The 14,040-nt window shown below is 42.1% G+C and overlaps 1 protein-coding gene across 1 annotated transcript in view; it reads left to right on the forward strand.

The window, feature by feature from the left end:
* The first annotated feature begins 5,963 nt into the window (after positions 1-5,963).
* Positions 5,964-14,040, forward strand: part of LOC124151470 — a 17,138-nt gene continuing 9,061 nt past the window's right edge. The window contains exons 1-4 of the mRNA XM_046523956.2: positions 5,964-6,026; positions 6,136-6,393; positions 8,393-8,719; positions 10,564-10,899. Of these exons, the coding sequence (XP_046379912.2) occupies positions 5,978-6,026; positions 6,136-6,393; positions 8,393-8,719; positions 10,564-10,899 (970 nt within the window). The 5' untranslated portion in view covers positions 5,964-5,977. The remainder of the gene's footprint in view (positions 6,027-6,135; positions 6,394-8,392; positions 8,720-10,563; positions 10,900-14,040) is intronic.

A 14,040-nucleotide genomic window follows, 5' to 3' on the forward strand; every position in this document is an offset into this window, starting at 1 on the left:
ATATCCGTCAGTTCGTTATAAGCGTGTTCGTTATAACCGTAGTTTACTGTAGTTAGAGTATCACAGTAAAACAACGGTCACTCAGGCCTGTGAGATTGTGTTTCAGTACCCCCATTTTGTCTTCTAAAATGCGATATCCTATTCTTAAAGCAAGATGACTTAATCAGATTCGAACAGAATAAAAACGTTGGACGCATGGCGTTTGGGCTACTCATTGCTAAACTCAAGGAAAAGGACAGAATAATACAACAACATCATTTCCTTGTTGGTCACGACATGAAATATAGCATTGTTTTTTAATAATCTTGAAACTCTCAACCGGTAATTGGAAGTGGTTTTGCTTATGGCTTTGATCAAGTCTACTTGACATCGTCAACATGTGATCAGAATATTGAATACAGCTTCCTTGTGAAACACAATATTTAAATTTGAGGAAAATGAAAGAAGGTCAAGGTATCAGTAGATCATTTACAGCGAATACACGACAGTTTAATAATTAAAAAATATTGTTAAAAATGCCTATCCTTGAACCGTGCACTTCACAGACCAAACTACAAAAAAGACCAGGCTTATGCACAATCTGGAAGAGTGAGTGAGAGAGTGAGTGAGTGAGCATGGTTTTACGCCGCTTTAAGCAATATTCCAGCAATATCACGGCGGGGGACACCAGAAATGGGTTTCACACATTGTACCCATGTCGGGAATCGAACCCGGGTCTTTGGCGTGACGAGCGAACGCCAGTCTGGAAGAACAAACGGTCGTACCAAACAGAGTTGTCTTCAGTGATGAAGAATCGATCAAGGGGGGTAACTCTTCACCATTAACCCGCCTTACTATCTGTCCTCAACAGCCACTCACTGATTTAATATCAGAAGTGTTATACATGCGTATCGAAGATGTAGCTCACCTGGTATGAACGTCGTTTTGTAAAATTACTTATCACGGCCTGTCATCTTTATGGTTGGTTGGTTGGTTGGTTTGTTGTTTAACGCGCACTCCGCATTATTCCAGCTATATGACGGCGGTCTGTAAATAATCGAGTCTGGACCAGACAATCCAGTGATTTATATCATGAGCATCGATCCACGCAATTTGAATCGATGACAGGTATCAACCAAGTAAGCGAGCCTGACCACCCGATCCCGTTAGTCGCCTTTTGCGACAAGCATAGTCACCTTTTATGGCAAGCATGGGTTGCTGAAGACCTATTCTACCCCGGAATCTTCACGGGTCTCATCTTTATGGGAAAGGCCAAAACTGATGTCATGCAGGTTGCAGATTGTTACTGCATCTGTTTCACCCACGATCGTGAGTGAGTGCATGAGTGCGGTTTTACATCGCTTTTAGCAATATTCAAGCAAAATCAAGACCGGTGACACCAGAAAGTGACTTCAAATATTGTACCAATGTTGGAGTCGAACCCCGGCCATATGCGTGGCGAACGAACGCTTTAACCACAAAGGTACCCCACAGCCCCAGCACGGTGTGGTGGTAAGACTAAAAATACTGGCGAATCTGGGATTCGAACCCATGATCATAGGCTAAACCTGTCGAACTGTGGCACCTCAATAGTAACAGGGTATTTGTAAACATATTGCTAATCACAATCTTATGTCAAGTGGCCCTGTACTTACTGACATTAACTTTAACATAAAATGCTAAATTTCAAGTCTATGAAACCGTGAATCAAGGAAGTTGCAACAATAGCTGAACATATACATACATTTAGATCAGACAATTAGATCGTTAGACATCTATATGTAGACTCACTGAATAAGATTGGCCCGGTTTGGATATTGATAGTAAAAGATTGTCATGTAACTGGACAATTAGAAAAATCTGTGTTATATGTGCATATATTTTCTAACTAGCAATATAAATTATTCAAAAGGACCAATCATGATATTGTATAACGTACTTCCTCGTTGAGTAAACAGCCGTATTTATGTTAATGATTGTCTCTACTTGAGGTGTCAAACAAAGGTCTCCAACTCCGTCACTTTATGATGTAGTGGGAACAGCCAGTAGCTCCTCGATAAACAAGCTCTCTCAATCACTCATCCCTACCTCTATCACTCTGTCACCCACCTTAACACTCTCACTTATTTCACTTAACCAGACACTAACTCACTCACCCACTCACCCACCCAATATTACTCAATCCCTCACTCCCTACCTCACTCACTCACTCACTCACTAATCCAATCAACCCCCACAGTCACTCAATCACCCACTCACTCACCTAATCACTCACTCACCAAATCTCAATCACCAACCCACCCACCCTCAATCACTCACTCACTCCCTACCTCACTCAATCACCCACTAATCCAAACACCCCCACCGCACAGTCACTCAATCACTCACTCACCTAATCACTCACTCACTCACCCAGTAACCCCCAAACTCAGTCACTAACTCCCTCACCCAATCAACCCCCGCACTCACTCACTCACTCACCCAATCTCTCTCAAATTCAATCACCCCAATTGTGGTAATAGGCGAGTAACGGGATCGGGTGGTCAGGCTCGTTGACTTGGTTGATGCATGTCATCGATCCCGATTGCGTGGATCGGTGCTCATAATATTAATCACTGGATTGTCTGGTCCAGACTCGAATATTTACAGACCGCCGTCAAATAGCTGAAATATTGTGCGGCGTTAAACAACAAACCAACCAACCAACCAATCACCCGAAAACTCAATCTTCCACACACACATCCACTCACTCACTCACTTCCCGTGTTTGCATACCGTCGTATTTACGAAAAGTTACCGATTGAACACCACAGCCCTGCTTGTAGGTTTCAAGGAAGTGACACACGTCTACCACAGCATCAGTTCGAGGTTTCCTTCCACTGACACCACCCGAGAAACTGAAATACAGTTTCAAGTGAAGTTAAACAAAATTCACCCACTCGCTCACTTTACAAGGAAGTGGTAACAGCTAGATGCTCCCAGATAAGCAGGCTCGATCCCCCCCTCCCCCTCCTCCCCCGTCCACTCACAGATCCATTCACTGTTCAAAGTAGTTTCCGTGTTTGCGTAACACCTCTTTATTAAAAAGGAACATGAAACTCATTCAAAAGTTGTGTGCGCCTTTCCCATTGAACGCTCAGTGCAGTGTTTTGATATCATCAGGCAGCAATATTGGGCAAAAGGAAGAGAATTTATGGATGTCAATTTCTTTATTATGAGGAATATTGAGCAATGTCATTAAGTATGTTTTAGTAGAGGCTATGCACATATTGTATAAACCCCCTGGTTTTCGTTACAATGAAATGTAACATTTCGATGTTACAGTTAGGGTGTAAAGTATAATTATATAATTATTTCGTATGACCATTGCATTCGACATCTTTGAGATATTGCGCATAATTTCAGTTTATGGAAGAGTGTTTTTAGCTCACCGGGTCCGAAGGACTAAGGTGAGCTAATGCCATACCGTGGCGTCCGTCGACCGTACGTCGTCCGTCCGTTCAAGCGACTTCTTCTAATAGGAACGACAACTGAGAGGAAAAAAACGAAATTTGACTGGAAGCATCCCTATGTGGTGGGGATTCAAAATTGTACAAATGGTGGGGCTGACCCCCCAAGGGGCTGAGGGTCGGGGCCAAAAAGGGGTAATTTGGCTATATTGCTATAAACGACTTCTTCTCTGGAACTAAGAGATAGATATCAACCATATATGATTGGAAGCATTCTCAAATGGTGGGGATTCAAATTGGAGAAATGGAGTGGCAGAACCCTACCCCACCCCCGGGGACTAAGGGGCGGGTCCAAAAAGAGTTTATAACTTGGACACAGTTAAGATCCCCACCGTATACCATATGCACAATTGAGAGTATAATGAGAGGAATGCACATATGCTACCAGGACTGGCCCTTTTGTTCATCTGTCCGGCACTCCCAAAGGAGTTAGAACCTTGACCATAACATGCAAACCGATATTATCCCCACACTATAATAAACAGATACATTGTATACATTTGTTTGTTATAAAGAGAATAATACCTTTAATATGATTTATCCTGGAACATAACATGGAAACGATTCAGATCGTTATGCTACATTTGTATCTAGAGAAGTACATGTTCATGCTGTCAGATTTGACATCCACCCATTTTAAATGCTGCCAGAATCAAAATGAAGAAATATTTGCAGTATTAAGTACATGTACAATGCAAATGTATATTTTGTCATGATTGCGTAAATATCCAGGTGAGCGATAAGGCCCTATGGGCCTCTTGTTTAGATACGAGCCATCACATAGTATTTATTAAACGTACCTATGTGTGGATATTGTATCCGTATGTGTGTGAAAATTGATACTAACATTTTAACAGTTCTATTTTTTATATATCTTGTCAAAAATGGAATATTTTAATGTTCGAGGAAATACAAACTGCAGGATACAGTTTCGGAAACAGAAAATATTTTCCTTCGGCCAAAAAAGTTAATAAATTGTTTATATCTTCGTTAAATGAAATGTACCATGAGCCATAACATAAAGGCTTGAATGTCCCAGCATCTTAGGTTAGGACTTGTCCCAGTGAACCACTCATGGTCGTATGAGGCGAACATTGGGTTTTAACATTCGTGACCAACTCGTGTTATTCCGGGATTATTATTTGTCGTATTTTCGCACATAACATTCATCGCTAGGGGGACGACATTCGTCCTTACTCGCCCCTTTCCGTAACCTGCAAGAAGACTCGTCCCACTATCGATGAATGTTATTTGCGAAAATAGGACAAACCAATCAGAATGCGCGTATGATTTCAAGTTCTTTGTTAAAGAATCCCTCAGAAAAAATATTTGATTTAACATGTGTCCTGCATCTAAAAATATACCCAAGACACAGTTAAGTGTGTTCAAACATACTGTATCATTCCGCATGTCCCGATGTGCTTTAAATTGTATCTGAAATATATATAATATACGGGGAAATATATGTGAACCATTACACAACGAGTTGACAACTGTTTTAGGTATGCCCGTTTGCGCCAAGACGGAACCCGGTCGCAAAATGGCCACGAGAGGGGCACGAGTCGCTATTCGGCTTGTCCCGGAATAACACGAGTTGGTCACGAATGAGGGGACGAGTCATCTTGCAGGTTACGGAAAGGGGCGAGTGGTGACGAATGATGCCTCCACGTCAGAATGGTGTGATCTGATTAGCCCACGTGATCTTGATAAAATACTGTGTTACCCGCCTTGGAGGGTAATACATTTCTCAGCGGGGGAATAAATCTACAGGCTGCACGTGCATTTCTAAGAGACAGAATAAATCCTTCATACCCCTCTTCAAAGCACGCTTTTCCCGAGCCAATGGATGTCACGTGACATGGCGCAAGCTAACCTCAACTCAATCGAGCAGTTTCTTTTGTATCAATTTGGAATATATTTGAATTATTTTATATAAATAAGTGTATTTTGTATAAAAACCCATGTACCCCACGTGATCCTGCTACAACTTATATTGTACTTTTAAAGCGACGTGCATGCACGTGTGTGTGTTTATAGTGCTAGCCCACTAAGATACCATGCCGCAGTTTAACATGAATACTGACTCCTAGCCGACCAGTCCTTGTTTGAGCCCCTTAATGCCGAGCGCCAGGCAGGGTAACAACAAGTACCATCTTTTAACGTCTTTTGGTATGACGCGGCCGGGGATCGAACCCCGACCTTCCGTTCTCCGGGCTGACGGAGGCGGACCACGGAGGGGGTCTATTTTTTTATGACTGGTCATGATATGAATCACTGGATTGTCTTGTGTAAACTTGATTATTTACAGACCGCCGTCATACAAATGGAATATTGAGTGCAGGTTTAAGCAACAAACAAAAACTTTGTAGCGACCTTGTATTGTTTCACAACAGCTTTTACCGTTAAGTGTGTTTTGGATTATTAAATCGGCATAAAAAAATATTTCCTTGATTGCCCACTTGTGTTAACGTGGGAACGACGGCCAAGTTATGTTTTATGCAGTGGTGTTTGCGTTTGCTTTTGTCGAAGTAAAAACAGGTTAATATATACCAAGAATGTTTGTTTATGCTGATTGTTTACAAACATAAATGGATCATGTATGGTGGTATGTTAATAATAGCTAATTTCCGAAATATCCTTTCTTCAGCTTCCATAACCCTGACAGAACAGTCGCCATGGGGGATTGACGTTGGGAGGGAGGCGACCGTCACATGCAAGGCTCGGTGTGTATCACAGTGCAACTACAAAGTCTCCTGGACTAAAGAAGATGATCCAACATTTCAATGGGGAAATGCGTCACTTTTGTTCAAGCCAGCTACAATCACAAGTCGAGGAAACTACACATGCATTGTAGACGAAAATGGCGACCAAGTTGGGAATAAAACGCTGGAAGTACTCGTGAACTGTGAGTGTTGGTTTCGATCTACTAATGATTGTTTATATTGGACAACCTACTACTAAGTGTCTACAAATCAAGTTTGTGCTTATACCAATGCAACTTTTATGCGAAGAAGTAGCTGCATATGACGTCGAACACGGTTAAGCGACGATTTGACCAGTACTCTAGTTGACCCGTGAAGATCCGGGTTAGAATAGGTCTTCAGCAACCCATTCTTGCCGTAAATGGCAACTATGCTTGTGGTAAGAGGCGACTAACGGGATCGGGTAGTCAGACTCGCTGACTTGGTTGATGCAGGTCATCGATCCCAATTACGTGGATCGATGCTCATGATATCAATCACAGGATTGTCTGGTCCCGACTCGATTATTTACAGACCGCCGTCATATAGCTGGGATATTGCAAAGTGCGACGTTAAACAACAAACAAACAAACAATAGAATAGTTATATACCGGGTTAGGAGAACTTGTTGATCACTCGCTGAAACCACGGCACTGACTAAGGTGCTGGCAAATCAAGGATAATAACAAACGAATCAAATCTAAGATTCGTTCTCTCTACCAGCAGAATCCTGTAAGGTATGGGAAACTTCGTGAGAATGAGAGGAGGAACGTGTTCTCTAATATTGATTAAATGTCATTATAAATAGTTACGTAAGGGAGAAAACTAAAGATAAGAATGATATGTTAATAAGTTTTTAAATGGACATACTTTTAAGTTGATTTTTGAACGATATGCAATCGATACCGTGTGGAACAAGTTTTATATATCTCTGTCTATCTATACATACTTTAAATACATATGACTGGAGAAACAATGATATAGACAAAAATGTTGGCAGTGATGACAGCATCAACACATGGTTATTAATGATACAATCAGTAGATAATGGACATTATCGTTGATGTGACGTCGACTTTACAATTTTAGCAATAATTATATATGATTTCGTCGGTTCTGTAAATACAAAATGTGCCAACGATACAATATGCCAATGAAAACAAGGAAATCATTAACATTTGTGCAAGAACCACTGCCGCTGCTTGCAATTTCAAAGCGATAAGGTCATCTCTTAAAGGTTTAGGGGGCAAGGGTGGCCCAGTCGTCTAAGGCGATGCGATTCTCTGTGCAGAGTTGCGTCCCTTGGGCATGCCAGAAACCTATGATTGTGGGTTCGAATCCTGGTTCGCCCCGATTATGTTTCTAGGTTTGTCAGCACCATACCTGTGCTCGTGGGTTTCACCGAAAAGGTAAACGTTTGAGACCTGCATCACTTAGGGCTTTCCTCCCAAATTAAGCTTACACACTGTGATATAACTGGAATACTGTTAAAAGCGGCGTTAAACCCAACTGACTCACTCATAAAGGTTTATGTCTGTAGAGAGGGGTACAAGCGATGCGTATAACTGGGTGGTGGGTCTGGTTGGTTGGGTTTTTCTACTGCCCTTACCAAGTAATGGACTATGGCAGGTTATTAATATAATTGGACTTAAGTATCCGTTTCAATTTCCTTGCAACTATTGTTGATACAGTGAGCTGGGTAGCGAGGATCAGGCGCGTTTGTGAGATACGGTTAATGACTGACAAGTTGTTCCCGGGCCATATAATGGTAAGTTGGTCACAGAACAACCGGTGACTGTCATTGATGACCACCAAGGAAGGTGAATAATCCTGGTGACAAGTCAGAGAGGAATAGAACAAGGCCATTCGTGACCAACTCGTGTTATTCCGGGACAAGCCGAATAGCGACTCGTGCCCTATAAAACACTGCAGCTTAATAAACACGTTCATAAGTACGTTGATATTTTGTGGCATTCAAAAATGAAGTTCAGACTCTCTTTTTCAGATCCCCCACAGAACATTGCTATCTCAATTAATGATGTTATTCCGGGACAAGCCGAATAGCGACTCGTGCCCCATAAAACACTGCAGCTTAATGAATACGTTCATAAGTACGTTGATATTTTGTGGCATTCAAAGTAAAGTTCAGACTCTGTTTTTCAGATCCCCCACAGAACATTGCTATCTCAAGTAATAACGAGGAAAGGGATACATACAGTTCTAGTGAGGGTGCAAACATCACTCTGGCATGCTCCATTGATGGATACCCTCCTCCTCTGGTCAAGTGGCACAAGGATGGCGTCAACGTAAACACGGATAACCTCACACACAAATATGGCTTTCGTCAACATCCGGTGGAGGGTTTCACCAGTGTTTATCGTTTGACCAACGTGAGATGTGAGGAAGAAGGCACGTTTGTTTGTCAGGCTGGCAGTCCCACTGCTGGGGGTGAGACTGTGGAAAGCATCGTTGAACTTAAGGTTGTTCAATGTGAGTATTGGTCATACTGAAACAAAGACTTATCAAGCAGTGGGTCAGTGAGGAATGACGTCATGGCAAAAGTTTCACGCTATTATTTGGTCGTTCTTTATCGTACAATAAAACTACAGGGAGAATAAACGATGAGGGGTGCAGTCCCAATTTACAACGTCATCAAGTTGCGAGCGCATGTTCGAATCTCCAGACATAACGTCATGATAGGACAATGTTTTATCGTGAAATAAACCATGCTTTGTTTTCAATTGCTCTTTGCGATTTATCGCGTAGCTATCTTATATTTCATATTCTACCATGAATTTGGAAATGACTCGATTCTGATTGGTCAATCAGAGACTATTAAAACACAATAAACCCCCTCTGATTGAAACAGCTGGTTTCACGGCCGCATCACCGCGGAAGCTAATATTCACAGAATAGTACTATTTTCAGTCATTGTCGGTAGGCATATTTAAATAACTATATCTACAATTACAGGTTACAAAATGCAAAAGTTGCGGTTACTACAATATTCAAAGGAAGTGTGGCAATACATTTCGCGCGGAAAACACAATAAAAATCTTTAAAGAGAATATATTTTAAGTTTTGGGGACAACAGGGAGCTTGGGATTTGGTGCTTCTCTGTACTCTATACGCTGCGCGTTCGGTTCCAAATTCGGTTTAGCGCTGTTAAATCTAGAGGTAACCTGGCTCTACATTGAAAACAAAGTATGTTTATCTCCTAAATATAATTCTCATAAAATCATATTTGTCTGGAGAGTAATTCTTTAATTCATATTAAACGTCAACGCCAGAGAACAACGATTCTCGATTATTCGACGAAAATATATAATTATGCAAAATAAGTGAAAGTTATGAAGAGATCACTGAAAATCAGTGATGACAGCAGGGCCTACTTACACAAAGCGATCTTAGCGCTAAGATGATCGTAACTCCCATACTTTAACATAGGCTTACAGTAGTCTTAGCGCTAAGCTTTGTGCAAGAGGGCCCAGATGTTCGCGAAAAGGGTTATCATGTCTTTCTCCACCGGGAGAATCCGTTAGTCACTCAAATTTCATGACAAAAGTAAGTGTTTGTTTTTGCAAAACGCCGCACCCAGCAACCGCTCGTTGAGATTAACCTGAGCTCAATGGTATGGGGGCCTATGACACCACAGTCGCTTAAATTAGAAGTTGAACAGACAGGTATATAGCACATCTGGATAGAAAGCCTAAAGTGTTTGTATCGTGCCCTTGTCTACTGGTAGCATCCGACTTTTTGCCACCACTTGGTGTCATCACTGATTTTGAGTGATCCATTCATAAAATGCTCATCGCTGTCTTGTCCATTTCGCCGCGTGGAATCTGTTTCGTCGGATAATCGAGACTGGTTGTTCTCTGGCGTCAACGTTTTGTATTGGTTCTACATGACTGAATAGGTTTAGCTATGCAAAACAAACCTGCAGAACATATATGATGTCATCAATCCGAAAAAATATGATAAAGCCTTTCCGCGAACACCTAGTGTCATCACTGATTTTCAGTGGTCCATTCATGTAATTTTTATAGACATTTTTTGCCCTTTACACCAAATAAATAACCAAGACTGGCTATTCTTTTGCTTTGGGCGTTTCATATTTATGTTATATTTACTGTAGGGGCGGTGGGGTAGCCTAGTGGTTAAAGCGTTCGCTCGTCATGACGAAGGCCCGGGTTCGATTCCCGACATGGGTACAATGTGTGAAGCCCATTGTGGTGTCCCCCGCCGTTATACTGCTGGAATATTGCTAAAAGCGGCGTAAAACCATACTCCCTAACTCACTGTATTCACTATACCCTGGTGCTTATCTGTTTAAGGTATGGTAAAGCTACAGGACAAACGCGACCAAGCAAGGGTACATTTGCTGCATACGGGAGAAACCGTTACTGCCAATTTCTCAGTTGTGTCCAATCCACCATCGGTTCTTGTAGGATGGATTCAACATAGAGAAGGGACTGACAGAAATCTATTGGAGGACACTGAATGCGGCATGTGGCACTATGACAAGTTGAAAGGGCTGCGTCACGTGGAATACTATCAATTAACCCACTTCAACGTGACCAAAAACAGATCAGGACTTTTCAGAGTGTTCTTGTCCAATGGTCTTCGGTATCATCTAACCATTAACTACACTCTCAATGTCGTCGACCCCGGTAAGTTGTAGTAATATCACTTAAGTGACATTTCATCTTCGGGGCGGTGGTGTAGCCTAGTGGTTAAAGCGTTCGCTCGTCACGCCGAAGGCCCGGGTTCGATTCCCCACATGGGTACAATGTGTGAAGCCCATTTCTGGCGTCCCCCGCCGTGATATTGCTAAAACGGTGTAAAACCATACTCACTCACTCACTTTCACATCATTTTCTAAAATCTCATCTCTCGTTATTGGAGAGAGAGAATGTCAAGGGTGACATGTTGGTTTGTATCATGTCGAGCGAATCTATTTGGTTCCGTCGGCTCTGCGTCACACTGATCTTCAATGTCGGGGGGTGATAAAGGATTTCAAAAGTGTTGATACCAATCAATGGTGGTAATATTATTTCTAGATGCTTGTTTTTTTTTTTCAGAACAGACCTGAACCTTTTAGAATCATGTAGATTGTAGGTGATACACTTTGGCCATCGACACACAATTATACACTGTCTTGAATGGTTTATTTTAAACTTCAGCATAGATTGATTCATACATTCTTGATTCAGTCTTCAGGTGAGGTGAAATGGGGTTTAACGTCGCATCCAAGATAATTGCACTTATATAGCGACGTGCATGTGTTTGTGTGACTGTACTAGTCAGGACTAATGTCGGTTTATAGTGCTAGCTCACTGAGATACCATGCCGCAGTTTAACATGAATACCCCACTCAGACACAGTATACTGACTCCGAGCCGACCAGTCCTTGTTTTAGCCCCTTAATGCCGAGCGCCACTCAGACACAGTATACTGACTCCGAGCCGACCAGTCCTTGTTTTAGCCCCTTAATGCCGAGCGCCACTCAGACACAGTATACTGACTCCGAGCCGACCAGTCCTTGTTTTAACCCCTTAATGCCGAGCGCCAGACAGGGTAACATCAGTACCATCTTTTAACGGCTTTTGGTATGACGCGGCCGGGGATCGAACCCCAGATCTTCCGCTCTCCGGGCGGACGCTCTACCACTAGACCACGGAGGCGGTCATATTCAGTCTTGAAACATTGTGACCGATATTATGTAATATGTATGTTCTTCAAATTCTTTTACTGGCACTTGAATTGTAAGGTTTATAATTGACAGGTACAATAAATTTTATGTGCCCTTTACACCCTACACAAGTTCATTTCATATTCTATTTACATCCATGTGCTTGGCCTTGCACTGACTAAACCCGGAAGTTTAACCAGGACAAAACAAAGAAAGTAGAGAAATTAAATAAAGCACTCGTAAAATAACTAAAGTGACATCCCACATGTGATAACCTACATAGATAATTAGTGATTCTATGTTTTCTAAACCTATTTAGAAGTTTGCAGCTTTTAAATATATCACACTCGGCGTCAAACCAATTATTAACAATAACATCTGATTTTATATTTCGGGTTTGTCCTTCATATCAGCGCCAGTCAGACAGCTTCCACAATATGTTCTCTACTGTCATCAATCGGAAACATTCAGCACGTTGCAAAGGTCACATGAGCAACGTTGTTGCTTCCTGAATGATTTGTTTGTTCTTTCTTGCTTTCCCAACTAACGGGATCGGGTGGTCTGACATGGTTGATGCATGTCATCGTATCCCAATTGCGAGGATCGATGCTCATGATACCAATCACTGGATTGTCTGGTCCAGACTCGATGATTTACAGACCGCCGTGATAATGCTGTAATATTGCTGAGGGCGGCGTTAATCAACAAACAAACAAACAAATCACTGAGATGAGTGATACAAGCTCTGGTACTGAACGTCTCTATCGTGGCCCTGGCCCCATTCCAATCTGGTCTATCACCTTTCGGGCTGCGGGGGTTGGGCCTGGTGTGTCATCGTGATCGCAATGCACATCGTCGTTGATGTTCGAGCAGCTGAAGGTGTGGAAGGCATAAAATGTGCACGGTGCTGCAATGCCACATGCCCAAAATGAAATATTTTAATGATGCAGACAAAATGCCAAACGTCGGGGCTTTACGCCATCAGCCAAGCTCATGTGTAGTGATGATATGTAGGTGTTAATGTGCCACAAGAGATTTAGTCTAGACTAACACAACCACTCCCTGCAGTACATATACATTATCACTAAATTGATATTTAAAGTCTGAAACTATTAAAAACGTCAAAAATACCGATTTTATAGTGCTAGCCTACTGAGATGCCATGCCGTAGTTTAATATGAATACCCCACTCAGACACAGTATACTGACTCCAAGCCGACCAGTCCTTCTTTAATCCCCTTAATATCACGCAGGCGCACGCACGCACGCACGCACGCACGCACACACGCACGCACACACACACACACACACACACACACACACACACACACACACACACATCCAACGCTCAGAGATTGCTTTCGAAAGATTTTCAGGCTATAAAGATTCTTGTTTGTTTGTTGTTTAACGCCGCACTCAGCAATATCCCGGCCATGATATATAAACGGCGGTCTGTAAATAATCGAATCTGCACCAGACAATCCAGTGATGGACATCATAAGCATCGATCCACGCAATTTGGATACGATGATATGCATCTACCAAGTCAGTGAGGCTGACCACACGATCCAATCAGTCGGCGCTTATGACGAGCGTAGGCGCGGATTGTTGATGATGTGACGAAGGTACATATGTACGGAGCCTTGTAAAAAAGAGGTTTGAGTTAAACAGAATACCAATTATGTTTCATAATAATCTGTAGCAGCCTTAATTCCCGTGATGGGATTAAAAAAAACGAAAATTCAATAATTCCTGCATGAAACTGCAAAATGCCATTAAGATGTGTAGGTCCGTCATATCTCTTCAGCTAATGAACCAGACTCAAAACACATCCCTCACACCTTCAAAGCGGCTAGCACAGTGGACAAAACCAAAACTGTATTAGTGGGTGAGTGAGTAAGTATGATTTACGCCGCTTTTAGCAATATTCCAGCAATATCACGGCGGGGGACACTAGAAATGGGCTTCACACATTGTATTCATGTGGAGAATCGAACCCGTGTCTTCGGCGTGACTAGCTGGCTCACTAGGCTACCCTACCGCCCCATGAATATATTATCATAGGGCACTATTTAAACAGAAGTGAACAAGCACTTAACTATTGTATAGAAAAAACAAA

Source organism: Haliotis rufescens, unplaced genomic scaffold, assembly GCF_023055435.1.
Source record: "Haliotis rufescens isolate VD_foot unplaced genomic scaffold, xgHalRufe1.0.p SCAF_3, whole genome shotgun sequence".
NCBI classification, from domain to species: Eukaryota; Metazoa; Mollusca; class Gastropoda; order Lepetellida; family Haliotidae; genus Haliotis; species Haliotis rufescens.